Consider the following 25,106-nt stretch of genomic DNA (forward strand, 5'->3'; position numbering starts at 1 on the left):
CCCCGTTTTGTTCAGATAAACCACAGCAAATCCATCAGGCTTTCTTCATTCCCAACACCTTGCCCAATTAGCATTGCCACAGACAGCTGATTTCCTTCCCACTGTTCCAGACCACATTTCCTCACAGCTCTTCCTGATTTCTCCAGTCCAGTGACATTTCAAAGCAGGTTGTTCTTTCCTGACACCCAGCTCGTTGCTCTTCAGGCCTCTTTGACAGGGAGCACATGGAAGAGAACTGAACTGTTGGGAGCCTGGGTATTTATTGGTCTCTTCCTGCCTGCCTTTTAAAACCACAAGACAGGCACAGTATGTTTTAAGCTCTCTGTACCTGGGAGCACATTTCTCATTTCCAAGTCTGGCTGGTACAAATAAAATTTAACGCAGATCCTCCTACTGTGTACAGACATCTCTGCTTCATTTACCCAGGCTTAAAGCTTTGCACTCCAGCTTAGATCAGAAGTGAGAAAAAAACAGGCAGCCTCGAGTTATAAACATTCCCAAATGATGTGCCAGCACCAGGGGCTCCAAAATCCTGCAAAAGCCTTGTCATCTGTGAGGCTGGGACAGAGCAGGACAAACCAGGTCCCTACAGGCAGCCACCATCTCTGAACTCTAAACTTTTAGTCAACATTTAGGAATTTACTCACAAATCTGATTACCTTTATCATCTGTTTTCTGGCTCCCGTGCCCACACTGTTGGCAGCCAAGGAATTTCCTTGGGAAGATGACTTTTCCACTGGCACCGTGTGTTGAATTTTGTTGGTACAGGGCCAGCTGCTTGTAGTGTTTAACAAGTAAGCAGGGAAAGGTCTTGGAAGATTTACATCCAACGAATCCCCAGTTTCAAAGGTTTTCATCCAAGATGGGGCCTTTAAAAGAAAAGAGCACATGGAAATTGAATGCCCTCTCTGTAGCAACACTCAGCAAGCCAAAAAGAACATCAGATGAGTAGTCAGAAAATAAAGGCCATCTTTCCTCATCATTTCTCAAGCCTCCCCCTTCTGTCTCTAAAATCCATTGACTCAGAGCCATTTTTGCTGCATGAGCAACAACCTGCAGACAAAGCCAGCCCTACTCTTGCCCTGCTTCGGGAAGAAGTTGAAGAATTTATTTAAAACAAGCAACTTATGACAAAAATCTGGGTCTAGTTCCTCATTTCCTTCAAAAAAAAAAATACACCAAGGCTTTTATGACTTTCAGCAGCCACAAAGCACATGAATGAGAATGTGATGCAAACTGTAAGAAACCACATTTAAACGAGTCAGTCACAACATTTTCGTTTGCTCCAAGACCTTAAACCCCTGATTGTGATTTCATAATCATAAAATGATTCTTTTTTTGCTTATGGGCCTGCTATTCAGCCCAAGAAAAAGGCCTTAAGATTTTGTTTTGACATGAATTTTCCTCCTCTGCGTTCATGCTTCTAATGTTTTATCATCAAGGGTAGTGAAGGCTTGGACTGAAATACAGCAGCTCCCTCTGGCACACCCACACTGTTCCATTTTAGGGTTCATGCTGCAGAAAGGGGCAGGGATTTAGGGTACTTACAGCTCCTATGGAGCGATCCAAGGAGCCCAGGACTTCATTCCAGTGACAGTAAAGCCCAGCCTGTTTTTCCTCCAGTTTCAGAGCATGAATTTCAGACTTCAGTTCTTTCAGTCGATCTTCGAATTTCCTGCTCTTTTCTAAGTAGTCCAGCCTGGGTCCACGCATCAGAGACAAAAAGCTTAGAGTGGCACAATTTAACTCCAGAACAGGTGTTTGTGGAAGGAGGAGAGTTGGTTTTCGTTTCATTTTATGTTTTATAGGTAGAATGAATTCTGCCAGTGCCAGCCTGGCTCCCCTGACCCAGTGACAAGGGGGTTCACGTCTTTCTTTTTAATTCCTAACTTTTTACCAAGCATTTCCTTCCAGACTAAGGGATGCCCGATGGATTGGCTCCCAGCAATTCCACACTTTAGCACTAGAGGGAAACTCTGTCCTCTCACACGCTGTTAGTTCAGCAAAGTGCTTTGTCCCTCCCCAAGACAGAAGGTTCTGGATTTATCACGGCTTGATGCCACCAAAAAAACCTTTCCTCTGTGTGAACAGCCAGTCTGACACAGAATCACCCACACCAGCTCAGTAAAAGGCCTCCAGCCACATGCATATCCCAAGTTAATAAAAGATGAACTGTGATTCCCAAAGATTTCAATTCCTCTCTCCTTCATTTGCACCCCAAGCATACTGATACCTCTCTCTCTCTATCTCAAAGGAGAGTCTCTTGAGGTCAATGTCCTTCAAATCCAGCTTTATGGATCCTTTGTCAAAGTTGGCATCTCTGCTGTCACCTGGAGAGTACTGGGGGTACTTGGCCATGTGCTGGAAGAGGCAACACAGCACTGTCAGTCAGATCTGAGGGACTGACCCGGGGTTTATCTCCCCAGCTCTGCAAGAATGCCATGCTGAGCCATTTTCTGAGACACACAGATGCTCCTGCAGCCCTTCCCCTGCACCCAGCTGGAATCCACAACCCACAGATCCAAGAGCAGAGATTTATCCTGGCTGCAGCGTTTCTATTTCAGCAGAGAATAGAAATCCATCCTCAGCAGGGCCGGAGCAGAGGAGGGAGTTGGGGCACAGAACTTTAGCAGTGCTTTCGTGCTGGGGACAACTTCACTCCTTTGCCTGAAGGCACTCATGGATGTGCCAGGATGACAGAGCTGGCTCAGCACAACCAGCTCCACAAAAAAACCTGCCTGGCTGCAATGCCACCACGAGTTAGTCAAGACCAAAGTTAAAACAAGAACTGGTGATGGACTTAGGGAGCAGAGGCTGTCTTGCCTTCATGCCTTTCTTATCATCCTGAGCAAACACAACTCCCATCCTCACTACACTGTTTTTACACACCAGTTTGTCCCACAGGTCTTTGTCCCCAGCTGGATGCAGCCGTGCCACTACTCAGCTTGCTGGGGGCTACAGAAATGTCATCAACACCTGACTATCCCTGAAGATGGAGTGGTTCCCAGTGGAGCAGAACTTACAGGATAATTAAGCCTGGTTATGTCTAAGAGCTTCTGCTTCGCTTTGCGTTCGGCCTCTCGGGCTTCGTGCAGGTCTTGTTTCAGGTGCTCTGCTTCCTTGGCTCTGGAAAATAAACATCCTGAGGGGAATGGCTGATGGTTTCCAACCAGCACATGGATTTCAGAGCTCACTAACTTCCAGAGAACAAGTCCACTACTGTGCTGTCTTTATACCAAGACACTCGTGGAAGGATGCTCACATGGAGAGCTCACAGGACACAGCAGGGCAGAGACACCCCTGCACAAAGTGGCTGAATTAATGTGATTTTCCTACTCCTAACTTCCATGGGCTCAGTTACAACCTGCTGATACAGATTGTCTCCAGACCATCAGAGATCCTCCCTGAGGTGGGGAGAGGCTGCTCTTTATTTTGGCAAGTTTTTGGCAGTATCCTAAAACAAGTAGAAGGATTTTTTAATAACAGGGTTAAAAATCCTCTGTCAACACTGGCCTGCTCTGCATCTTCAGGGAACATGCAAACATTCCGAGTGGTTTATATTTCACATGAATTTACCTGGTTTGACACTGCTGGAAGATCTGAAAAGGAAAAAAGAGGCCATTCACTTGGTACTAACAAATGAAAACAGCTTCATATCTCACAGGGGATAAAGACTGGTAAATTCAGTTAGGTAGCCAGTGCTCATTTGATAACACTAAATAGAAAATGCCTCTGCATTCTGGATCTTTCTTGCTAAACATCTCCACAGCCTTGCATCCGATCCCCTGTAAACCTGACCTGCAATACAACAACAGCTTCCAGGTGGAACAAACAAAGCACAAGGAGGCTTCGTCACTCTGAAGTGTCACTTCAGGAGCAGTTCCCCCCTGCTGGGCTCGGCTCTGAGGAAAGCAGCACTCTCTGCAGCCCAGCTGAGAGCACGCAGTGCCAGGGAAGCAAACCCCACCTCCTGTCAGATTCCTTCACCAGCTTCACCGCGATCAGCTCCGCCTCCCGCATCTTCTGCTCCATCAGCCGCTTCTCCTCCTTGCTTTTCAGAGCTGTGATCTCCAGCCTCTGGCGCTCCTGCTCAGCTTCTGCAGCGTTCTGGGCCAGCAGTTTGGCCTCTTCTTCTGCAATCTGAGCCTTCTCAGCCAGCAGCTCTGCTGCTTCCTGGGATCGGAGCTGAAGAGAAAGAATTTTTCTTAGTTCCTTGTTTAGAGCCAGCAAAATCCCCCCTGCAGGCAGGCAAGCAGGCAGAAGACATCTTTTACCAAGAGATCAAGTGATAAAATATTGTTTCTTAAATAAAAACCAGACACAATTTCAGGGTCTAATGCTCCTCCTCTGCTCCAGAATTTCCTGTGTCTCACCTCTATAAAGCAAGGAGAAAAATTTTCGAGCTGGACAAAGTTGAAGCCAGCCCCTTTCTCCCCATTTCAGCTCCAAGGTTGCTTCCTTTCCCCCGCTCTTTGCCTGAAGAGAGCCCTGTGAGCCAAATCCAGGGAGAGAATGGTTCACAGATTATGGCAGATCAGGGTTTTCCCGGGTATTCCTGGGAAAATGGGAAATGCCTTTTCCACCAGTGATTGGAAACTCTCCAGCCTTGCCTGAGCTACAATGTCTGGTTGTCTCCTGGTGTCAAAAAAGCATCCTACTTCCAAACCAAGAAAGCCCATCAAGCACAAGAACATTCAGCCTAACTCACCAGGGCCTCGTTGGCCTGCCTGGCTTCATCTTCCAGCTGGAAGAGGCGCCTTTCCAGCTCTTCTTTGGCTCTCTCAGCTTCTTCTCGGAGCTGCTTCTCCCTGGCCAGCCTCTGGTTCTCCATCTGGAAGTAGGATGAGCAAGAGTTTGTGGGGTTGCAGCAGAATCTCACCTGGGCCTGAGTGAAATGCATCAAATGAAGAAGGGGCTGCTCTCCAGCTGGGATGGTCACCACAGATGCTGGAGCTGCCTGAACTTTGCAGCATGGACCTCCTCAGGCAGGCACTCCTGGTTATTTCAGACTGCTGGGAGAGCCCTTGGATTGATCTGTTGTGTGGCCCAAATCTTTGGGATCACCTCTCCACACAAACACCTCTGATATCCTCAGATGCCTCAGAGCTGTTCCCACATCCAATCCTGCTGCACTTCCTCACCTCCCACACAATATTGATGGAATACAGGGGCAGCAAGGGCACCAACTGGAATAATAATCAGTGTTTTCAACAACACAGGAGCAGGAAGAATCTACCTTTTTCCTAGCTTTTTCTTCCCTGGCTTGTGCTTTCATTTGCTGGATCTCTATGGAGTCCACTTTTCTCCTCCTCATAAATAGGTCGTGGTTTCCAATGCACAGCTGGAAAATCTGGAGAGGAAAGGCAAAGCAGATGTGATTTTTATGGACTTGTGCCCCTGCCAGAGGGGCAAAGAGGCCCACACTGGCCTCAGAGGACAACTCTGACTTCAGCACAAGTACTGGCAGCTGCTTCCCTTCCAAGCAAATCAGCACCCAGGGCAGGCACACAACAGTTTAGGTAAGTTTGTAACAGGATGAGAGATTCCTTCTGTCCCTCATCTCCCTCTGATCCCATTTTCCTGAATTATACAGGCAACACATCTAGGCTGAGATGTCAAGATCATGATTTTGTTTACAAACAATATTTCTCAGTCAGTATCACCAGGTTCAGCTTCACAGAAGGAAAGCAGGGCACTTACCAGTTTATTCACTTTGAGCTGAGAGGAAAAGAACTTGAAGACTTCTGCTTTTTTGTCAAGGGGTTTAATAGTTAACTACACAGGCAAAAGAAAAAAAAAGAAAGGAAGCACAGTGAGGAGGAAAATAAGTTGAAACTATTAAAACCAATGCAAACTTTAGCCCATCTCCACATCTCTCTGGGGAAGCAGTGATTCATGCCACAAAGAGGGGGACAGTGATATAAAACTGTTTTTCTCCATAGAATCAGCCTGTGTGGGAGGATAAACCCCCAGGCCCACCCCAGTGCCAGTCTGGGTGGTTTTCCTGATGCCACCTGTGCACTGCACACTGTCCCCAGAGCGCTGGAACAAGCACTGGTTATCAGGAGAACAGGACACATCAGCAATCCCAAGGAGCAGGCATAGCCCTAAAGTCAGGGAAATGTCAAACACCTCTCAGGACAGCAACCATTGCAGGGATAAATAAATGGATCAAGGGCCTAAGGGCTTGCTCTTCAGAGCAGCAGGTAAAAGTCCTGGAGACTTCCTCACTTTTTCCTTTTTCAGTCCACTTCCCAAGCTGTTCCCAGAGGCCAGGAAGGGTCTTCCTGCTCCACTCCCCACTTTGTGCTCTGTTTGGCTGCAGAACAAAACATGGCCCCCTTTTTTTTTTTTTTTTTTTTAATAATTTAAGACCCTGTTTTCTGTGCCTCAGAGGTTCCTTGGTACTCAATTCCTCTAATCCCTTTGCAAGGTAATTCCTATATGATTCCAGGGCATCTGGGTCACCAGGATCATGATGTCCTATAGGTCCTTTCACCCTATACGTAATGCCTGGCTGCCTTTTGAGGAGCCAGGCTGTGCTGTGGCACTGAATAAAGTGAAGTTTAAACACAGGGCTGCCCAATTTCCCCACAACAGGGAGTTAAAGCAGTTTATTCCCACACCTCAGGGGAAGTTTGATGTTATCAGGTACCAAAAATGTTTTGGAGGCAGCAAATCCTGTAGGTTTGCCTTACTGAATGGGCATGAATCTAAAATCTCACCTTCATGTTTTCCAAAAAGCCCACAGAAAATGGAACAGGCTGTGCTGCCCTTTGGCTGAAAAATCCCAGGGATTCCAGTACCAATGGAGTTTTCCTGGGTTTGATTTTTCTGCTTAGAGCCTTCCATGCAGCCCGTGATTTGCACTGAGAGTAAGTTTTCCCTGCTCCTTCACTTTCCAGAAGCAAAAGCTGGGCTTCCCAGTGAAATTGCAGCGGTGGGGTGGTGCTGAGGAGTGAAATCATGTCCCAGCAAACTGGCAGAGCTGAGGCAGAAAACCATTAATATCTCCCTGCATGTGTCCTCTTGCCACTGGGCTCCAAGCCTCAGCTACAAGGACGGCTCCTGCATGTGCAAACAGCATTAAGGTTTTATGGATTGTGGAATTCCTGCTGGGATAACTGAGGAAGCCAGGCACGGTGGCATTCATAATATCTGTCTTTTTCAGAGATCAACACACTTGTTTTGCAAAGGCCAAGCAGCAGGGAAGGAGCCAGAATGGAGTCAGAGCTCAGAGCAGCCTCGGGGAACCAAGGTTTCGAGCTCATCTGCAAGGCAGGGCTGTTATTTTTAGTTTTGTAACAAAGCTCCCCAGGATTTCCCCCTTCTCCCCCAAAATTATTTCAACAGAGGAAGCTTTCAGCCTGTTCCAAGAATCCCAGTCCACACCCATGCCCATGTAAAAAGAATAATACATCAAAGCCAGCATACCTCTTTCTCACTACAGGAAATGTTTCTGATAGAGCTCCACTCAAAGGACTTATTTGGAGAGAACCTGTTATTAATGCTGTAGATATGAATACCTTTGGCATCAACTCCAAGCAGGAGATCTGTGTGGTTTTTATTTTGCTAAAAAACAAGAGAGATCAGTAAATGGCATTTTTTTGGTGACATTAAACAACCACAGACAAGAAGCCCATATTTTAATATATTGATATTTATCTGTATTTTAGGAAATTGGTGTTTATATAAAATATTATGAATGCTGTCACTGTTACTAATAAATTGAGTCCTCTAGGTTGTTTATAGCACCTCAAACTATTTTTCCTTCCTATTCCAAGGAAGCTGTCAAGTTGTAAAAATATTAATCTTAATTGTTTGATTCACCTGCTCATTTAGAAGGCAAGAAAACCAAGTCAGAACAAAACCAGCAGCAGGGAAAAGCAGGAGTCAGGAGTCCCAGTTCCAAACTCCCTGGAGGATTTTAAAAGGACAGCACCATCATCTGCAGCAACTGCAAACTGCTAAAATAAGGCACTTACAGCAATTGGGAAATAATTGACACCATACATTTCCAAGTCTTGGGCAATTTTCAGGTAGTTCATCTCAGCTTCATCCCTGGAGAATAAAGCCATGATTATGAAACTCCTTTCCAGCCTTTCTCTCCTGGCTGACTCTCCATTTCCCACTTAGAAAAGAACAGGTAATCTGGTCCTTTGTACAAACTTACTTTAATTTTGTCATCTTGCTCTCAATAATAGAAAAAAGGATAATAAAAACAGCATCTGGACAGAATAAAGGCAGTAAAGTCACACCTATTTGAAAAGATGACTCATGGATAGTGTAATCTTCTTTAAAATGCATGAAAAGTCTCATCCTTGTGTTAGTTTTGCCACTCCATGTCTTGGAAACCCAACCTCCCATTGTTTTCCATGAATATATCTCCTTCAGGAAACAGAGTTCATTGAGAAATGAGTCTTGAACAGAGCTTTTGGCGAAGGCCAAAGAAGGGCGAGAATCTCTCCGCCCACTTTTCTCCTCCCTTCAAGGTAAATCAGTACATCTTTAAGAAAATATTCAATAAAAATAATGCTAAGAAGCCTCTAGAACAGAGAGAAATGGAACCCAAATATTAGGAAAAGCTGCCTCTGGGTGCTAACACATCCTATTTATTGCTTAATTGCATTTCCAGATAGGCTGAATCACACTGAAGACAACAAATCCCATAAAGAAACGTCTGGGATTTCTAAGAAATGCAAAGGTTTCCTACCTGGCAATCCCCCTGTGCTCAGCATACCAAGCAGTGATCTTCTCTTCCCACATCTCTGCTGTCAGCTGGTACTGCCTGAGAACCTGCGGGGGAAAGGAAGGAGGTTGAGTCCCTTTGAAGATCCAAATCCAATGCTGCCTCTCCCAAGCAAAGCGAATGCTCAGAGGTGCAGTTCACATCTTGGTCATTTTGCAGAGTTTTTAATGCTCTGGTTAATCCCCAGCAATATCTGCACTGCAAAGGGGAGATTCAAAGATTCTGCACTGCAAAGAGCAGATTCAGAGATTTGGATTTGTATAAAATTAAGACTCACCCTTTTGGGTAACAGCTCGTCATGGGCTAGAAAGCCTGGCTCATGGAAATTTGGGTCATAGTCACCATACTGTCCCAAAAAAGAAAAGTTATATCAGTTTGTTAGAGGCAGAATGCTGAGGGAGTTGTTCCTTGCAAATTTTGACGCGAAAACTTGAGGCAGATTTTATTTTGGTTTTGTTTTGGAAGGAACTTCCAGCCCTTGTGCCATGCAGGTGGCTCCAACACAGGCACTGAGTCACTTAGACTTCAATGCTAACCTGGAAACTGAAGGAATCTCCCAGGAATTCACCCTCTGGACTAGAGGAACGTCAGCTGTTGAGAAGTTGTGTTCACCTCCTGCCATTGTGTAAGTTGGGCTCTTGGTGGCAAGAAGGGAACAGAGCTCTAAGAGACACTAAAAAATTCGTGTCCTCCCATTCTGAGCTCTGTTTTGAGCACCTCCTGCATCCATGATAATTTTTTAAGACAACAGGAAATCATTCTAGCCTGGACAAAGATTATACTAAAATGTTAGGCCCAAATAAATCCCCTAAATTGCAGAAGCACAGTATAGAAAAAAAATCCTTGTAGTAGCATTTGATGCTTCTTTTTCTAGCTGTGCCTTTACATCCCAGGATGATCAACTTCTTTAACAGCAAATTTTAACCCTGTTGTGTTTACACACCACCAGGTATATGTGTTGGTTAAACCAGAAAAAAGTCAATGAAAAAAGAGATTTTCTATGCACAAACCTTGGCCTGAACAGCATAAGAAGCCAGTAAAACTGTAGCTTCTGGTGAGCAATAGATCTCCTCATCCAGGATTTGTTTCTTAACCTAAACCAACAGAAAAAGGGAGCAAGTGAAAGAAGCTCAAAGTCAGGATTTCTGTCAGGCTTGAAATGAAAGCAGACATGCCCAGACTATAACTTGGCACCAAATATCACCTTTATGAGTTAATAACAGCAACAAGAAATTGGCATTCAGGAACACAGGAAGCCTTTAGTTAGCATTGCATTTAACGAGACCAAAAATGCCAGTCAGCTCTCTCCACACAGTTACATAAGGAGCCCTACGAAAGAATATCTTATAAAACATCAGTTTTATTGTCTGCGCTTCATTTCTTTTAACAATCCTCCTTTTTTTCTGCCTGCTGTGTATCACATCAGACATCAAATTTTAGGTTGGAAGGGAGCTCTGGAGGTCAGGCTCAACCAGAGCACACTCAGGGTTGTGCAGCTGCTTGGTGCTGCCATATTAAAAACCCTAAGAGGTGTTCTCCAGCTTTCCAAAATGAGAGAATAAAGGAGAGCCCCAAAAGAGAAGCTGAATAATAGAGCACTTAATTTCTTCAGTTGCAATGGTCTAAGCACAATCACACAATGGGAAAGAGTCTTTCAACATTCGTCTCATTTTAATAACCTGTGGTGCTACCAAGACCAGAGGTGTAATGGTTTGGAATGTGTTGTATGATTTTAAATCAGTTGTGCAATTTCTGTTTGAAAACCTAAAGAGGGAAGGGGAAATCAATCTTCCCAAATCCTCCTCTCAGGTGGATTTAACCCAGGAACAAACACAAGACAACAAAATTTTGCATAGCTCACAGTCTTAAACATTTCCAAAGAGAAAAAATGACTTGAGCAAGCACAAGTTCTGTTTACAAACACACCTCTGTAGGTGCTGGGAACTGAAATGAACCACCAAGAAAGTTTTTTCTTTTAAATTTAGTCCCTGGTGAGCACAATCTCTGAACCTGAGTTCCAGCGCAGGGAACATTCTTTCTAGGCTGTTAAAATGGAAAGAATGAAAAGATTTTTCTTCCAATTTGGAAAGCTCCAGCTTTCATTCTCCACGGTGTAAATCATGCTCCAGAATTCAGAACAATGTGGATAAATCCCCTTTAAGTGTCTGGGCTGTTTTGGGGTTTTTTTCCTAATCAGTTTTTACAAGGACTTTTTGTTAAACTTCATGAAGAAGCAATAAATGACCTCATCTTTCAGCAGACAATATTTAGCTTTAGTAATTGACATTTATTCAGGCATTTTGGAAAAAGCTGTTATGCCACATTAATTTGCAAAGTTCTGAAGAGTCAGGAGAGCTGAAATCTTCAGGCATCCAGATGTCTGTACATGTTTTTCCTATTAGCATCCAGGTGTGAGCTGAAGTTCTTAACAGTCGGGAAACTTTGCAAGTTCCAATTTGTTTCAGCCTTGTTTTCCTACGTTGGAATGAGAAGTATTTGCTAATTGCCTGTCTGCTAGTTAAGGCAGGTTCAAGCAGAAAAGAAAAAGAAGTGGAAAAATCAGGATTAAAAGAGTAGGAAAAGAGTTCTGCTGCTCTCATTCCTTTCCAAAATTAGCTGAAGAAATAAACTGCCAAAGTGGTTAAAGGTTCTGGATGAAGTTCTGGTGGGTTTCTTAACCATTTCCCCATTATTTCATTAGCACACCCTCCTCAGGGCACAGGGGAATTTACTGGGTTCATTTCCAGCTGCAGACTGAATTTCTCTCATACACCCCAGCTACCTGCACAGACACATCCTGCTGGAATAAAGCAACACTCCAGAGGCTGAAACTTTCAGAGGGACTCCACAACAACTCAGCAGAGAAGCTGGATGTCCCAGACATTGGAAGTGACCATCCCAAATTCAGTGCTTGTATCCTTTGCTGCAGCTATGGGGCTTTTCCTGCTTGATCCATCTTTTTTTTGATAAGGCTCTAAGAATTTGCTCCTTCATCCACTTTTTGATGGAGCTCAAATGTTGTTTGCTGCTCTGCTCCTTTTAAACCTTGCCAGGTGAACAAACCTGGATTTCAGAATGCCTGTCAAATTCCAGGATCTTTTACCCCTACAATCCAAAATGAAGGTTTAGGGAGTCCTTGTTTTCTAGAGGTTTTGCCCTCCAGCACAAGATCTCCCCAAAAGCCTCACAGTTCTTCCAACAGTTCCAGCTTTGCATGAAATTTTTATTTAACACTCATTAAGGAGCAAAACAAGTCTGGAATATCCAGATTTGGAATCATCAGCCAAACTGCTGGGTGTTGTCACAAAAACCTGCAGAAGATGGAACATTCCAGCTTACCTGGACACAAACCCACAGCAGGCAGGAGAGATGTTTGTATTTCATAAAAGTAATATCTGTAAAGTTCTTGATAAGCTGAAGCAAGCAAAATTATCCTGAGCTGCCAACAAGATCAAAGACAATGCAAAAGGACTGGGGGAAATACAGAAGGAATTCATGGTTAAAAACTGTTCCTGACCTGAAGGAAGAATAAATGCTGGGTAATTTCCTGTAAAAGTTCCTCTTCTACCTTCTCTGGATAGAATTTAGCCAAAAAATGAAAGCTAATGGGATCTTCTTTGGGGATTTCTTGATCTAAAACCTGTTTAGAGATAAAATCAGCAGCAAAAAGGATACATGAGTGTCTCAAGATAATATTCCCGAGGAAAAGCAGAAAGCAGCAAATAATCCCCTTAAAGCAGCCTTCCCATATTTTAGAGGGAAGGATAATTCTGAGCTTTAATCTATAAGCAATTAGTGGTGATTAGTGTGGGATGTTCCAGGTCAAATGGGATAGAAGCAATCAGAGCAAAGAATCCAATTTTAGCCTTAAAAAAAAAGCTATCATGTAAAATTCTGAGTTGTCATGGAACACACCCCTTTAGCTCCTGTGCTCCAGAAAGTCAATACTTACAGAAATAAATAATTGCCACACAATAGAAGTAAATAATTGCCACACATTTTGTTCCCTGTACCTTTTTGTCCATCTTTAACCAGGTGCACATTCCTTTAATCGTGTACTGCAAGCCAAAGAACCAAGTCTCCCTTAAACCAAGGGCTCGGCACACCAGGTCAAACAAATCCTTTCCCTTCCACTTCATCTAAAAGAGAGAAAAATCAAGAAAAACATGGCTATCCTAAATGAATTTGCTCCATTTTAGCCCTTTCTCCTATGAAATCTTATTTCACTTTTAGGTTTTTAATGAAATAGTCTCAGAGTTGCTGTGTTCCACCTCCTCTCCTTCTCCAGACACATCCAGAGAGCAGCTGGAGTCATTTAATCACCAAGCAATTGAGGAGCACTGGGAATGAGGATTGTACTGTTGATTTCCTGGGATGTGGCTTTATAATAAGTCTTTATTAATATTTGTCCAAAATTTTGACTCAATAGTTTATACAAATTGGAGAGACTGAGAGGAAAGCCTTGGGAAATCAAATCAGGACACGGGGTAGGAATGCTGAACAATGAGAGCAGATCCACCTTTCACACCCCTCAGGTATTTCTGTGGCACCAGGCCAAGCCTTTATCCTACTCTGATTTAAATGAGTCTTCTTAAATGTTTCCATTTCAACTCAGCAGCCAGAGAGAGCAAACTTTGATTAAAGGTCCCAAATTCACACACATCTGATGCTTTTTTTCACCAAAGAGGCTGCTCATCTCTTTCTTCTATTTGACCACATTTTAGAACGATGATTTTATCTAATTGCTAAAACTAAAAACTGAATGGCAAAAAAACCAAAAATAAAGTGAACTTTTAGGCGGTATTTGAGTGGAAAGCTGGAAATCATCCCAGCAAAAGAGCAGTGTCTGGGGAGAAAGGAGAGGTAGCAAAGGAAGGAACACATGATTTGTTAACAAGGACTCTGACCTCCAAATCGAATTTTCCAAATCCTTTATTTTCACAACTCTGCCTGCAAGTACTCCAGAGCAGTAAGTCACACAAGACTAATCTATTCTGTTTCTGCAGGACCTAATAAATGACATTAAATGTCTCACTAAAATTGCCAGTCCCATTGGAACTGAGTTTTCTAACTCCTCAGAATAACTGTGTCTTGCTGTGCTTTTGCTGGATGATTAGGAATTAATTAATCAGGGACAGTTCTGTCCCTTCAATTGTGCAGCCCAATTTATTTAGCAATTGATCATTTATTTTTCTCCAGCCATGATTTCCCTAATCATTTTATCAGATAGCCATAATTAATGGAAGAACTGTCAGCTTTTTCATCAATCCTTTTTTTCTCTTCTGCCCAGAGATCCTAACACACATTGCAGTTAAAGAACTGGAGTTTATAAATGGCAAATTTAAACGGAATGTCCCAGATCAACAAAAGCACCAGTTTATAAATTATTTTAAAAGCAACATTTTAGCACCAGCTCTGACCAGTTTATCCAATCTGGAAGTGTCTTAAAGAGTTGTGGCAGTTCCAAAAAAAAGAATTTCATGGAGAAGTAGGAATGCTTACAAACAATTGGAATGCTTATGAAGAAAGCAGGTTTAGTGTTAATTTAGCTATGCCAGCCAAATGGATTTCATGCAAACAGCTTTAAATTCTGAACAGAGCTAAGAATGCACCTGAGATGAAATAATTCATTCTTTATAAAAATAACAGATCAGTTTGAAGACTCTCCATGAGCTGATAACCTGATTTTTCCTAATTTCTTGCTAATACAAAGGTCAGTCCCCAAGTCCCCAGAATTTGCTGACACTCTCACCTCACAGCTGAACTCCATCTCAGCATCCACTGTTATAATTTTAACTTTAAAAGTCTTTGGTTGTTTCTTCTTCAGGCCTCGGATGGACATATTTTTCAGTTGATGAGGGCAGCCACACCTGAAATCACACATCGAGGGATGGAAATTCGGCAGCATTTTCTTGGTTAGATTCCAAAGTAGGATGAGTCCAAACATGCAGAATAAAGTCACCTTTAGAGATGCATTTTTTGTGTCTAAGACAATAAGGACGTTGAAAGAAAAACCTTGAAAATGAGCTTGCTTCTTAAAATAAGTTGGTCAGAAAATGTTATTGCTGTCTTTTCTCAGGTTTTGGCTATCACAAACAAAATTCTCTTTCTCAAGGGTCTCTGCAGCATCTCCACACAGTAGAACAGCAGAAAGTGCAGCTAAATTTTATGATGTCAAATCCAACACAATCCTTTTCCACCAGTTATGGCTCCTTCAGCAACTGAACTATTGGATTTCTTTATAACATGAGATCTTAACTCCCTGAAATTATACAAAAGCCAAGGAATATATGCAGTGAAATTAAGCTGAATTTACCACATTCTCTTGTGCTACTCATTCACGATGACAAAAGTTATTTAGAACAGAAATTTTCCCAGTGAAGTTTTTCTGAAATGAGTTTAATTTTGCAGAAGCCAACAGAAAATTCCTTCAGAAATCTTCTCTTCTAAATGTAATCACCTGCACACCATCCACAAAATTGAGGAGATGCTGCTTCCACAAGGGCTTTGTGGAAAGCAAATATTGAAAGCTGGGGTAAATGATGGTGTGGATCTGCTCCAGGCAGTTCTCAGGCATTTCTTTCTGAGCACAGGAAATCAGCCTGTAAAGGTTTTTGCTTCTTTTTACTTTATAAAATTAACAGGTCAAACTTGTATAATGCAGTGAGTAACTGTGAACTATACAGGGCAACAACTGAGGCATTCCTGGTTTCCTACAACCTAAGACTATTTACAGTGTGGCAGAATTCCAATCTGTCCTTGAGGAATTCCAAAGTAAAGCTCGAGTTTAAACTGAAAATTTCCATTTGCCTGCACCTTCCAGGATTTTATAAAGTATCTTGCTCCCTTTTTTTGCTTCTGCTGAGCTCTAAATTGGCTTGGGAATGTATTGATTTTCCACTTACTTTGTTTGTGCCCCCCACCCACAGATTTTGAGCAGTTAAATAGGAGGTGAAATAGATAGGGAAGTTTTTCTTTTCAGAGTATAGGGAAGCTGAGGCAGGGAAGAGATAAAATAGTTACCAAATCATAGGGATATCAGAGGCACAGTTGAGAACAAGTCATTGAGGCAACTCAGAGTAGGGAAAACAAGCTCAGGAGGAAATTCATCCTTCTGATACCACTGGGACCAGTTGGGGAGGCCTCTCCCTCCAGTTGGCTCTGGTGAATCTTCTGCTGAAGTGTTTTTTGGGTTTGGGGCACCACTTCTGGAGCTGGGAAGGCAACTGGAGAGAGTCAAAAGGAGAGGTCCAAGGGCTAGAAAATCATCTGCGGTAAGATGAAAGCACTGGTTAGGACAGAGAAAGGCCGAGTGGTGATACATTGTAATGGCTGCTCTTCGTGACAAGGAATACTGGGCTTAATTAAACTGCAGGCAGGATGCAGACGGAGGGAAATTCAAGAATAATCAGGATGTTCTGGTGCTGGAAAAGCACAGGGTGGCATTTCTCTTTCTGAACTTCCCCACAAAACAATGTGACTGCATATCCTCGAGACTGGAGGGGCCTAAACCCTCAAAGGACTCCTCCCAAGCTGGTCCCTTCTGCCAGTGCCCACCACCAGCCCAGGAGAGGCCACACCACCAAAAACCAGTGAAATCCAAGGAACAGCATATCCAGAGCCCAAATCCCATCACCCCCAGGGCGCCCCTTTCTCCTCAGGGATTATTTTTTAAAGGAGTGAAAACCAGATCTGTCACAAACTTTCCTCTCAAGTTTAGGCAGCTCAGTGCACCCAACTGAGCAGAGCTCAGGTCCTTTCTGCTTAGCACAGCAAAGTGTTTTCAATTAATGAAAAAGGGAATATTGAAAACCCCCAAAATGACCACAGCAATACTGACAGGGAGAGCATCATGTGAGGGCATCCAAACCAGCAGTGATTACCCCAGACATTTTTTGATCTCTAGTCTGCAAGCTGCAAAATTAAATTTTAACCTGTTGCATTCCAAAGCTCTTCTCCACCTGGCTCTCTTCCCAACTGTAAATAATTGTACCATTAGACACACCATTTATAGCCTGAGAACTACAGGTTTCTATACAATCCTGGAAATAGTTTTATTCATTTCTAGAAGAAACATCAATGGCTGAAAACTAAGGAGAAAAAAAACTTCATCATTCATTTTTAATATGTAACCTGAAACAGCCAATTGAGTTAAACAGGAACTTGGAGTTAGGGCCAGTACAGAACATTCTCAGAGTTTCATATGGAAAATTCTGAACAGATAAAATTGAGCAGCTAGAGAAAAATGTACTAATTATCTCAAAATATGAGAAAAATGCCAGAGCTTTTCATTTCGACTTTGAAGTTATTTCTTTTTTCTTATATAACCAGGTTGAAATGACAATATAATTTGTTCAACATTTCCAATAGCATATTTTTTTTGTTCTTTCCAGAACTTTTATTCCATGGAAAAGCACATTCTGACTCACAGTGAAAAGACATTTTTGAATATCAAATTTTCCCCAGAAAAGTAAACTGCATTTTAATCAATAGCACTGGTAAAGAAATTGGAAAGGGTTTTCACACTGAATAGCTGAAATGAATGTCAGATCCCAACAACAGAAGCAAAAGCACTTAGCAGACGAGATTTTAGAAAAAGAACTCTTTCAAATAAGAGAAATCTTGCTGAAAAAAAAAAAAAAAACAATCTGGGTTTGCCATCTCTTGTATAAATGCAAAAGCAATCCCTGCTAACAACAGCGTTTAACTGGGAATCAAGTGCTCCAAGGCAGAGTTCCTGACACCCAGTTCCAGTGATTTATTCCTGCAGGGATCCAGAAGCAGCAGAATGTGAACCCTACCAAAGAACTCATGAATGCAAAAGAGGGCACGGTGATCAAAGATTCCTGCCCAGCCAGAACCTGGGAACAGAGAGTTCAGGAGCTGGGAACAAGCGCAGGGAGATGATAAAAGCTTGGTGTGGTGAGGGGAACAGAAAGGCAGCGATGGGGAATAAAATGTGAAGAAACAAAACAGCCCCAACTCTCTGTTCACACCCAGGATGAAAGGAGGGACATCCAGCAGCTCTGGATTAGAGTGTTCTCCCTCGTGGACAATGAGAAACCAGGAGCAAAGCGTGGGGGTGCAGTAGAAACCGGGAACGGGGAAGAGCAGGAAGAACTGGCCAGGTGACTCTGGCAGCAGCGATGCTTATCTGTGTCACAGCAGCGGGTGGGCAGCGTGTTACAGCACAGCTCTGCCCTTTGATCCACGCGGGGAGTACGCCACACATCAGATCCCACTCACTCACAGCATCCACCGGCAACCAGAGAGAAAAATGTGAAAGCAGCATCACCGCACGCACACAAAGCTCAGTAAATCCACCAGAATTCAGCACCTTGTAGACAAATATCTCCAGGAACAAGCTGCCCAAGAGTGAGGGTGCAATTTATTCCCAGCTTAGCATTTCCAAGGTGGATGGATGGGGTTTTGCAGGGTATAAAAACTTCCCTTCACGCGGCACTGGCTCTCAGTGACACCTGGGTGGGAGCTGTCACCATCCATCACGCTTGGGGCAGCCACACTGGGGTGAAAAATCATCTGTTTTCACACTCACACAGAAACCAGCAGCACTTCTTAAGCTGAGAACTCAGGTGCAGACAGGCAAAGAACTAATAGCAATTGAGACCCCTCTCTAACACCCCCAAAATGAATCTGCCCCACAGCAGCAAAGTCTTGACAGGAGCTGGAAATAGAAAACCTTTGGGAGAGCAGTGAGGATTCAAGAGACAAGGCTTGGGAATTACTTTTAAGAGCCACCAACAGAAGATGCTTGGAGCATCCACTGCAAAAGCACATTAACATAGACACTACCACAATATGAAAGACTGTCATCGCTGAAATATTTACTGCAACTCGGAGTGGCAAATTCCCCTGACTCATTATGTTTCTCCCAGTTCCTGAATTTCCATACTCCAGCTCAGGAATTAATGCAAGCAATCTGAATGCAGACGACACAGGCGAGCGTCGTGGGCTTTGAACAGTTGTTGACTCACACTCCTGTCTGTGCTCCCTGCCCGAGGAACAATTTAAGCAAAGAATTCACTGTTTTAAAATGGGTCAGCAAGATAAAGGATTTTCTCTACCCCTCACTCTAAAAAGAAGTTATCTAAAGTCACCAGTTGGAATCAAGACTTACCTCACAGATCCTTTTTTTGAATGACGATAAGAAGAAAAATAAAAAATCCCTTTTCATCCAAAAACTCCGTATTTTCCCCACAGACATCAATATCCAGCCCTCACAAGTTCTGCCACTGAGAATAAAATCCAAGAACAACTTTTCTACTTGATCCCCCTTCCCTTTGTTTCCATGAACTGCAGCATGTTAGCGCCCTCTGAAAAATCAAAGGATTGCTTTCCCAGGTGATAGGAACGGCTCTTAACCATTTCCTGCCTGCACCAGGGCTCCTCCCAACTTCTCTGCTCTGTAACTCACGTAACCAGGCACTAAAATAAGAGAAGTCCACGAGTTTTGGCTTAGATATTCGTAAGGATTGATAATGAACTTCCAAATAACTCCTTGGATGTGTATCTGATCAAACTATTTCAACAGTGTCTCCTGTTCTCCACATATCAGCCACCTGAAGAAGGGAAACTGCCCAGAGTTGTGCTGTTAATTAAATATGATTCCCTACCTGTCCTCTTCCTGTGGTGAGAGATGATGAGACACTGACACCAAAGAGAGAACAAGCCTCAAAAATGGGCAGCAGCCAAAATACCAGCAGAAAGTGATTAAGTGAGCACATTTAAATAAAAAAAAAAAAAAAAAAGGATGGCCTCAGTCTCCAGTCATGGGGAAAAACCAGGAGCACCTTACCTCAAAGCCAAATAATTTTGCCAATATTCAGTTTGTAAGTGGTCTGGGAGTTTTTTGCTAAACCTCCATTTTATAGACAGATTTACAGAAACTGAGTATCTGCCAGGTTATGGAGACCAAGGACAACAGGCCAGCTCTCACTCCATATTTCCTCTAACTATTCCAGATTTACACGGAAAACCTTCAAGAGTTGTCACATCCATCACTTAACAGCAGGGGGAAGAGCACAACACTTGTTGCTGTGCAGAAACCTCAGTGCCACACGAAGAGGCTGCACTGAGAGTCACCTCCAAAATTCCACGTAATTCAGCACTTACACCCTGCATTTGTTCAGAAGAGGAGGCTCAGAGAGGAACCTCATCACTCCCCACAATTACCTGAAAGCAGGCTGTGGTGAGAGGACAAGAGGAAGTCTTTTCTGCTGTGCCTGTAGGGAGAGGACAAGAAAAAAATAGCCTTAATCTGAGATGGGAGATTCAGATTAGATATAAGAAAAAATGTTTTCACTGTTTGGGTGGTCAGGCACAGGAGTAAGTTGGCGAGGGAGATGGTGGGGTCACCACCCCGGAGGTGTTCAAGAGTGTCTGGGTCTGGTGCTGGGTGATGTGGCTGAGGGGTCGCAGTAGCAGTGCCGGGCGCACAGCTGGACTTAACATTCCAAGAATCACAGAATATCCTGAGTGGAAAGAGACCCCCTCAGGATTATAGAGTCCAACTCCTGACAGCGCACACAACACCCCAAGAATCCCACCACGTGCTTGAGTACTTGAGCTCTGCCAGGTTTGGTGTTATGACCATTGCCCCAAAGAGCCTATTCCAGCACTTAACCGCTCTGGGTGAAAAAAATTTTCCTGATTTCCTTATATCCAATATAAACTTCCCCTGGCTCAGCTCCAGCCATTTCCTCGAGTCTTGTCACACACGACACAGAAGAGATCGGTACCTGCCCCTCCTCTCACCCTCATGAGAATGATGCAGACCCTCAGTCTCCTCCAGGCTGAACAAATCAAGTTACTTCAGCCACTCATCTTAAGATTTCCCCTACAGGCCCTTCGCCATCCTTAAAAGACCTTTAAGGAGATCTTAGAGCGCTCTTCCCACTTTAAGGATGCTTTATCCCTACCACCCACACCCATTTTACCCGCGCTACCTCTGAGGGGGCGGCCGCCGCCTGCGCCTTTAAATACCCCGGGAAGCCCCGCCCCTGGCCCCGCCCCTTCCCGCGCGCGGCGCTTCCGTGCTCGGCGCCGCCTGTTCCGGGCCCGTCCCTTTAAGGCCCCCGAGGCGCGGTGGCGGCAGCGGCGGTGAGAGGGACTGGGGTTCCTTGGGGCTGGGGGCTCGGCTGTGAGGGTTTCCCCGTGCTGGGGCTGCGCCCTGGGTGCTGCATGAAGCGCCCGGCTGAACCCCGCCGCCTGCGCGGCCCTGCTGGCGCGGAGGCTCCGGGGTAGGGCCTGACGTGGAGCGCTGTGGGGAGCTGCGGTGGGGGGGGCGGCTGAGGGCTCTCTCTCTGCTTTAATTTTCTTTTTTTATCCGTGTCTGCTAGTAGCCGCTGGTGCTCGGTGGGTGTTGCCTGTGCTGCACACGCCTGTCTGTGTGGGGTGTTTAGCCCTGGGGTACAGGAGGTTTCCCCACACTGACCTCTTCCAGCCCTGAGCGCCCACAGCTGAGTCAGGGGTGGGAAAAACAGCCCCTGAGTATTTGCTGAGCGTTTCATCCTATGGCTGTGTCCCTGTATCCCTAAACTCTTCTTTTGATGTGTTGCAACATCAAAGCAAGTCTGACAAATTGGGTAGATGGAGAATTCACAGGTGTTGGTAGTGCTTAACAATATATCAGAGTGGGAGAGAAAATGGTCGTTAATCTCTTATCAGTCTTTATATTGATTCAATTTTTCTATTGATTTTGCCCCTGACTCTTGCAAGAGTGGTGCAGAAAGCTGTCCCTAATTAAACCAAATAAGGTGATGGGATATAATTACTTGCAGGGAAGGACTCAAAAGCAAATAGATGTACTATAGATCAGACAGCTCTTTGATGTGTCATTTATGGCTTGAGAAGCTCATTACCTTTTTTTAGGTTTCATCAGCTCAGCTGATAATGAGAGGCACAGAAGCAAATGACTTTGAACAAAAGCTGCAGGCTGCTCCCTTGTTTGGGAGCACTCTGGTCATATACGGACCTGATGAACAGGTTTCCAGCCAAAACAGCTGCTGGAGCGTGAGTTAAATGAGTAATTTCCATAGCTACACTTTTCTCTATTGTGTTTGTGGCAGTTGGGGTGATTCAAAGGAGTTTTGTGGGATAAATCTCATCCTCATGCTGTTGTGTCCGGTTTTACTGCTGTCCTGAGGTAACTTTTACTGATAGTAAGGACATGGTGACATCCCTTCTATATTGTCAAACAAGGCTGAGGTAGTGCAGTAAATGGAGTTTTGAACTGTTCTTCCCCATTTTTCCAACAAAATGACCTAATGCAGCTCTTAGTCTAAAATAAGGAAAACTTTGGTATTGATCAGAAAGCCCTTATATTTTTTTGCTCTGTTACAATAACACATCTGCTTTTCTTGCTGCCAGGCACTGCATGACCATAACTAAACAATGTCTGTCCCACGTGGAGCTGTCCATGCAAAATGGATAGTAGGGAAAGTAATTGGGACCAAAATGCAGAAAACTGCCAAAGTGAGAGTGACAAGGCTTGTGCTGGATCCCTACTTGCTAAAGGTAACACCAGTTAACAACTTGTCTTGCATGGTGGGTTTTGTATTGTGTGGAGAAATGTTCTGCTCATTCGACTCTTAGAAGTTTTGATGAGTCCTTACAAGTCAAACTCCTTAAGGAACTTAAGGTTTTAGCTGTGGGGATGACTGCAAAGGATGAAAAGCAGTGAGTGGTGAGGACTTACAAATTACCTACTAAATGTATTTCTTTGAAGTGCCTTGTTAATGCACTTCATTTGATCTTTTTGAGAAGGTAAGCTTTTGTTGTTTCACACTTAGATTTAACTTTTCATGTTGATGTGGAGCATGCTTTGGAGCCTTGAATGTGTATAAGTCACTTGTATGACAAATTTTACAGCTGTTTTTTTCTGTATGCATAATTGTAATGTTACTGTGATCTTGGATTTATTCCTTGTCAATGCACTTCAAACGGGAAGGTTAAAAATTGTATTTTCTCCATTTTAAATAGGGAAACAGTGGTACATGGAGTTAGAATAAGTTGCCTTTGGTGACCAGAACGTTAAGGATAGAGTCAGGATGTGGAGCCCCTTTCAATATTTTATCCGGTAGAAGAATCTTTATTTATTTATTAACCTAATATATTTCTTAAAGGATTCTGAATTCTGCTGTTCCAACAAGAAAAAAAAATACTGACTTTTTCTATGAAAGAAAATTATTTCAGCAAGAAAACCCTCACATAAAAAACTTCAAAATACAGATTTCAGAGCTTTTTCTTCCCCATCTCCTTTCCTGTGGGCTCAGTTGGCAAAACTATCCTGACAAGAGATTGGGAAGGGCAGTGCTGTGCTTTCTGTGGAGAGCCTGTAGAGTGCACAGTTGCATTTCTCTTCATGATCCCTACTGAATCTCACTTTAAAAGATACATAAGACTTGACTTAGTGAAATTTATTTATTTATTTGATACTAGCTATATATTTACCCATTGAAATATAATGCCAAGGTTTCTCTTTTTTTTTTTTTTTTCTTTTTGTTCCTTTTACAGTTCTTTAACAAAAGAAAAACCTATTTTGCCCATGACCCACTGCAGCAGTGTGTTGTTGGAGACATTGTTCTTCTGAAAGCTCTGCCCGAGCGAAGGAGCAAACACGTGAAACACGAACTGGCTGAAATTGTGTTCAAGGTTGGCAATGTCATAGATCCAATCACAGGAAAGCCCTGTGCAGGAACCAGATTCCTGGAAAACCTGTCAGATTCGGAAAATCTGACAGAGGCAGATACTACCTATCTAAGTGAGAAACTTCAGGAACTTAAAGTTTGTTCAACAGACAAATAGCAGGGGAAATACTTTTAAGCAGAGGGCTTCCAGCTTTTGTCTCTCTCTGCCAGGGATGTTTGAGGCCCTGCTGTGACATGTTAAATGTTTCAGTGAAATCTGTAGTCAAAATAAATAGTAAATGTAGTTGCTTATGGAAAGAGATGTTGCAGAGTGATGGGCACCTGGAGCTTTGAATGAAAACACAGAGAAAAATGCAAGTTTAGTGTTGCCACTTCATTTTGTTGCCTGTAGTTTTGGCCCAGTGACAGTTCCCAAAGCCAGCTGCCCTCCTGGAATGACTCCTCTGTGTTAAGACAAGACTACAACTGTGTGATGTTTAATTTTGGTGGGAGGGTCATTACATTATTTGGTTGTTCTGTATTTCAGGCAGTCCTTTGTGGTTTGTAGGGTTACTGGAGATGATGCTATTAAAGCTTTTGAAAGGAAGTGTAGAATTTTAAAAGCAGCTGCATGCTTGTGTCCTTATTTCCTCTTGCAGGAACCTCCTGACTTCCAAACTCTCTAACAAAACACAGCCCTTTGCCTTTATAGTGACAGAAAGGTGAGAATCAAAGCTTTGGGCAGCTTAGTGTGGTTGGCTTTGTAACCTGTCCAAAGGCAGGATTTAATTCTGGGAGAGCTCAATCTCTTTGAGCTGCCAGCAACACAGGGGAGCTGATGAGCGTACAAAGCCAAAAAGTAAAAGCAAAGGTGATTAGATTTAGTCTCATCAGAAAAGCTAATTAAAATAACACATTTTGGGGAGATGGAGGTGCTGCTTTGCTGCATGCTTTAATGTGGAGCTAAAGTTCAGAGCAGCTAATGATGAAAGATGACTTTATCCTGGTCCAGCTCTGGGGATCTCATGTCCTCTCTTCCAGGACATAAAGCAAGCTGAGAGCCTGTAGCTGTTGCAGCAGCCTCATGTTCCTGACTTTAGATCTAAAAGGGCATCTGCCTCAAAATTTAGCAGTGTGGGAGGGGGGAGTAGGATATGAGAGCTGTGAGAAATCCTTTCCAAAGTGTCTGTTGGGCTTTAAGATCAGAAGCAAAACAAGGTGTATCAGACCTAAAATACCTTCCTTTAAGCAACTTGAGCTGTCTTGCACTGGTAGCTTCCAGTTGTGTTCTCTGCTGTTGTCAGAGTATTAAAGATCATTTGCCCTTTAACTTCCTGCACAAAATCAGTTCTGGCTGCCTAAAAAGCCTGACTGAACTCAGCAAATTATTTGGGACAGCAGGAATGAGAAACTTAAAATTCCTTCAGTGCTTCAAAGCAAAAAACGCTGCTCTTTGAATGCCAGTGTTTACGTGGGGTGTCAAGAAGCCTTCACTGTGTATAAAATAATGTGGGCATGGGCTCTGAGTTTGAGGAAGTGCCTTAAGTATGTGGCTGTAGGGTTTTTCTTGTTTTTGGCAGGGGTTTAGGTTTATATAAATTCCTCAGATCAAAGCAAAGGGAAGGAAAAACCTGAGCTCAGACTCCTCCCCAGGTGAATGTAAAACGTGAAACTTCATCCAAGCAAAGATTGGGAGAATTTGGGTGTGG

At 43.5% G+C, this 25,106-nt stretch overlaps 2 protein-coding genes across 8 annotated transcripts in view; one reads left to right on the forward strand and one right to left on the reverse strand.

Moving 5' to 3' along the window:
* LOC121663611 (merlin-like) overlaps nucleotides 1-19,987 on the reverse strand; it is a 21,505-nt gene extending 1,518 nt beyond the window's left edge. Inside the window, exons 1-18 of one of the 5 annotated variants that reach the window (XM_042026064.1) lie at nucleotides 19,943-19,987; nucleotides 15,773-16,018; nucleotides 14,502-14,619; nucleotides 12,763-12,888; nucleotides 12,267-12,389; nucleotides 9,760-9,843; nucleotides 9,027-9,095; nucleotides 8,714-8,796; nucleotides 7,986-8,061; nucleotides 7,435-7,572; nucleotides 5,701-5,775; nucleotides 5,237-5,350; nucleotides 4,709-4,831; nucleotides 3,968-4,185; nucleotides 3,024-3,126; nucleotides 2,234-2,361; nucleotides 1,549-1,699; nucleotides 660-869 (exon numbers count right to left, since the gene is read on the reverse strand). In XM_042026064.1, coding sequence (XP_041881998.1) covers nucleotides 660-869; nucleotides 1,549-1,699; nucleotides 2,234-2,361; nucleotides 3,024-3,126; nucleotides 3,968-4,185; nucleotides 4,709-4,831; nucleotides 5,237-5,350; nucleotides 5,701-5,775; nucleotides 7,435-7,572; nucleotides 7,986-8,061; nucleotides 8,714-8,796; nucleotides 9,027-9,095; nucleotides 9,760-9,843; nucleotides 12,267-12,389; nucleotides 12,763-12,888; nucleotides 14,502-14,619; nucleotides 15,773-15,780 — 1,947 coding nt within the window. In that variant the 5' untranslated portion in view covers nucleotides 15,781-16,018; nucleotides 19,943-19,987. Of the gene's footprint in view, nucleotides 1-659; nucleotides 870-1,548; nucleotides 1,700-2,233; nucleotides 2,362-3,023; nucleotides 3,127-3,967; nucleotides 4,186-4,708; nucleotides 4,832-5,236; nucleotides 5,351-5,700; nucleotides 5,776-7,434; nucleotides 7,573-7,985; nucleotides 8,062-8,713; nucleotides 8,797-9,026; nucleotides 9,096-9,759; nucleotides 9,844-12,266; nucleotides 12,390-12,762; nucleotides 12,889-14,501; nucleotides 14,620-15,772; nucleotides 16,019-18,887; nucleotides 19,327-19,942 lie in introns of those variants that run through there. The other 4 variants (XM_042026066.1, XM_042026065.1, XM_042026063.1 and 1 more) reach the window with 4 other exon arrangements.
* A 788-nt stretch (nucleotides 19,988-20,775) lies between these two features.
* MRPS17 (mitochondrial ribosomal protein S17) lies at nucleotides 20,776-24,020 on the forward strand. Of its 3 annotated transcripts, none has more exons than XM_042026071.1 (3): nucleotides 20,776-20,869; nucleotides 22,139-22,285; nucleotides 23,285-24,020. In XM_042026071.1, exons 2-3 carry the CDS (start codon nucleotides 22,163-22,165, stop codon nucleotides 23,573-23,575), a joined length of 414 nt encoding a protein of 137 aa, XP_041882005.1. In that variant the 5' UTR covers nucleotides 20,776-20,869; nucleotides 22,139-22,162; the 3' UTR covers nucleotides 23,576-24,020. The 3 variants fall into 3 exon arrangements, with proteins under 3 accessions (XP_041882005.1, XP_041882007.1, XP_041882006.1); XM_042026073.1 differs by lacking the exon at nucleotides 20,776-20,869 and adding an exon at nucleotides 20,905-21,009; XM_042026072.1 differs by lacking the exon at nucleotides 20,776-20,869 and adding an exon at nucleotides 21,643-21,781.
* The last annotated feature ends 1,086 nt before the right edge of the window (nucleotides 24,021-25,106 follow it).

This window comes from Corvus kubaryi, unplaced genomic scaffold (genome assembly GCF_017639235.1).
Source record: "Corvus kubaryi isolate FWS band 111438036 unplaced genomic scaffold, C.kubaryi_AGA036_p1.0 37284, whole genome shotgun sequence".
NCBI lineage: Eukaryota > Metazoa > Chordata > Aves > Passeriformes > Corvidae > Corvus > Corvus kubaryi.

Bases quoted from the DNA above. Each gene is read 5' to 3' on its own strand.
- MRPS17 (XM_042026071.1), top strand. From the start codon at position 22,163: ATGTCTGTCCCACGTGGAGCTGTCCATGCAAAATGGATAGTAGGGAAA. The intron at 22,286-23,284 runs GTAACACCAGTT...TTCCTTTTACAG, and splicing joins TGGATCCCTACTTGCTAAAG to TTCTTTAACAAAAGAAAAAC.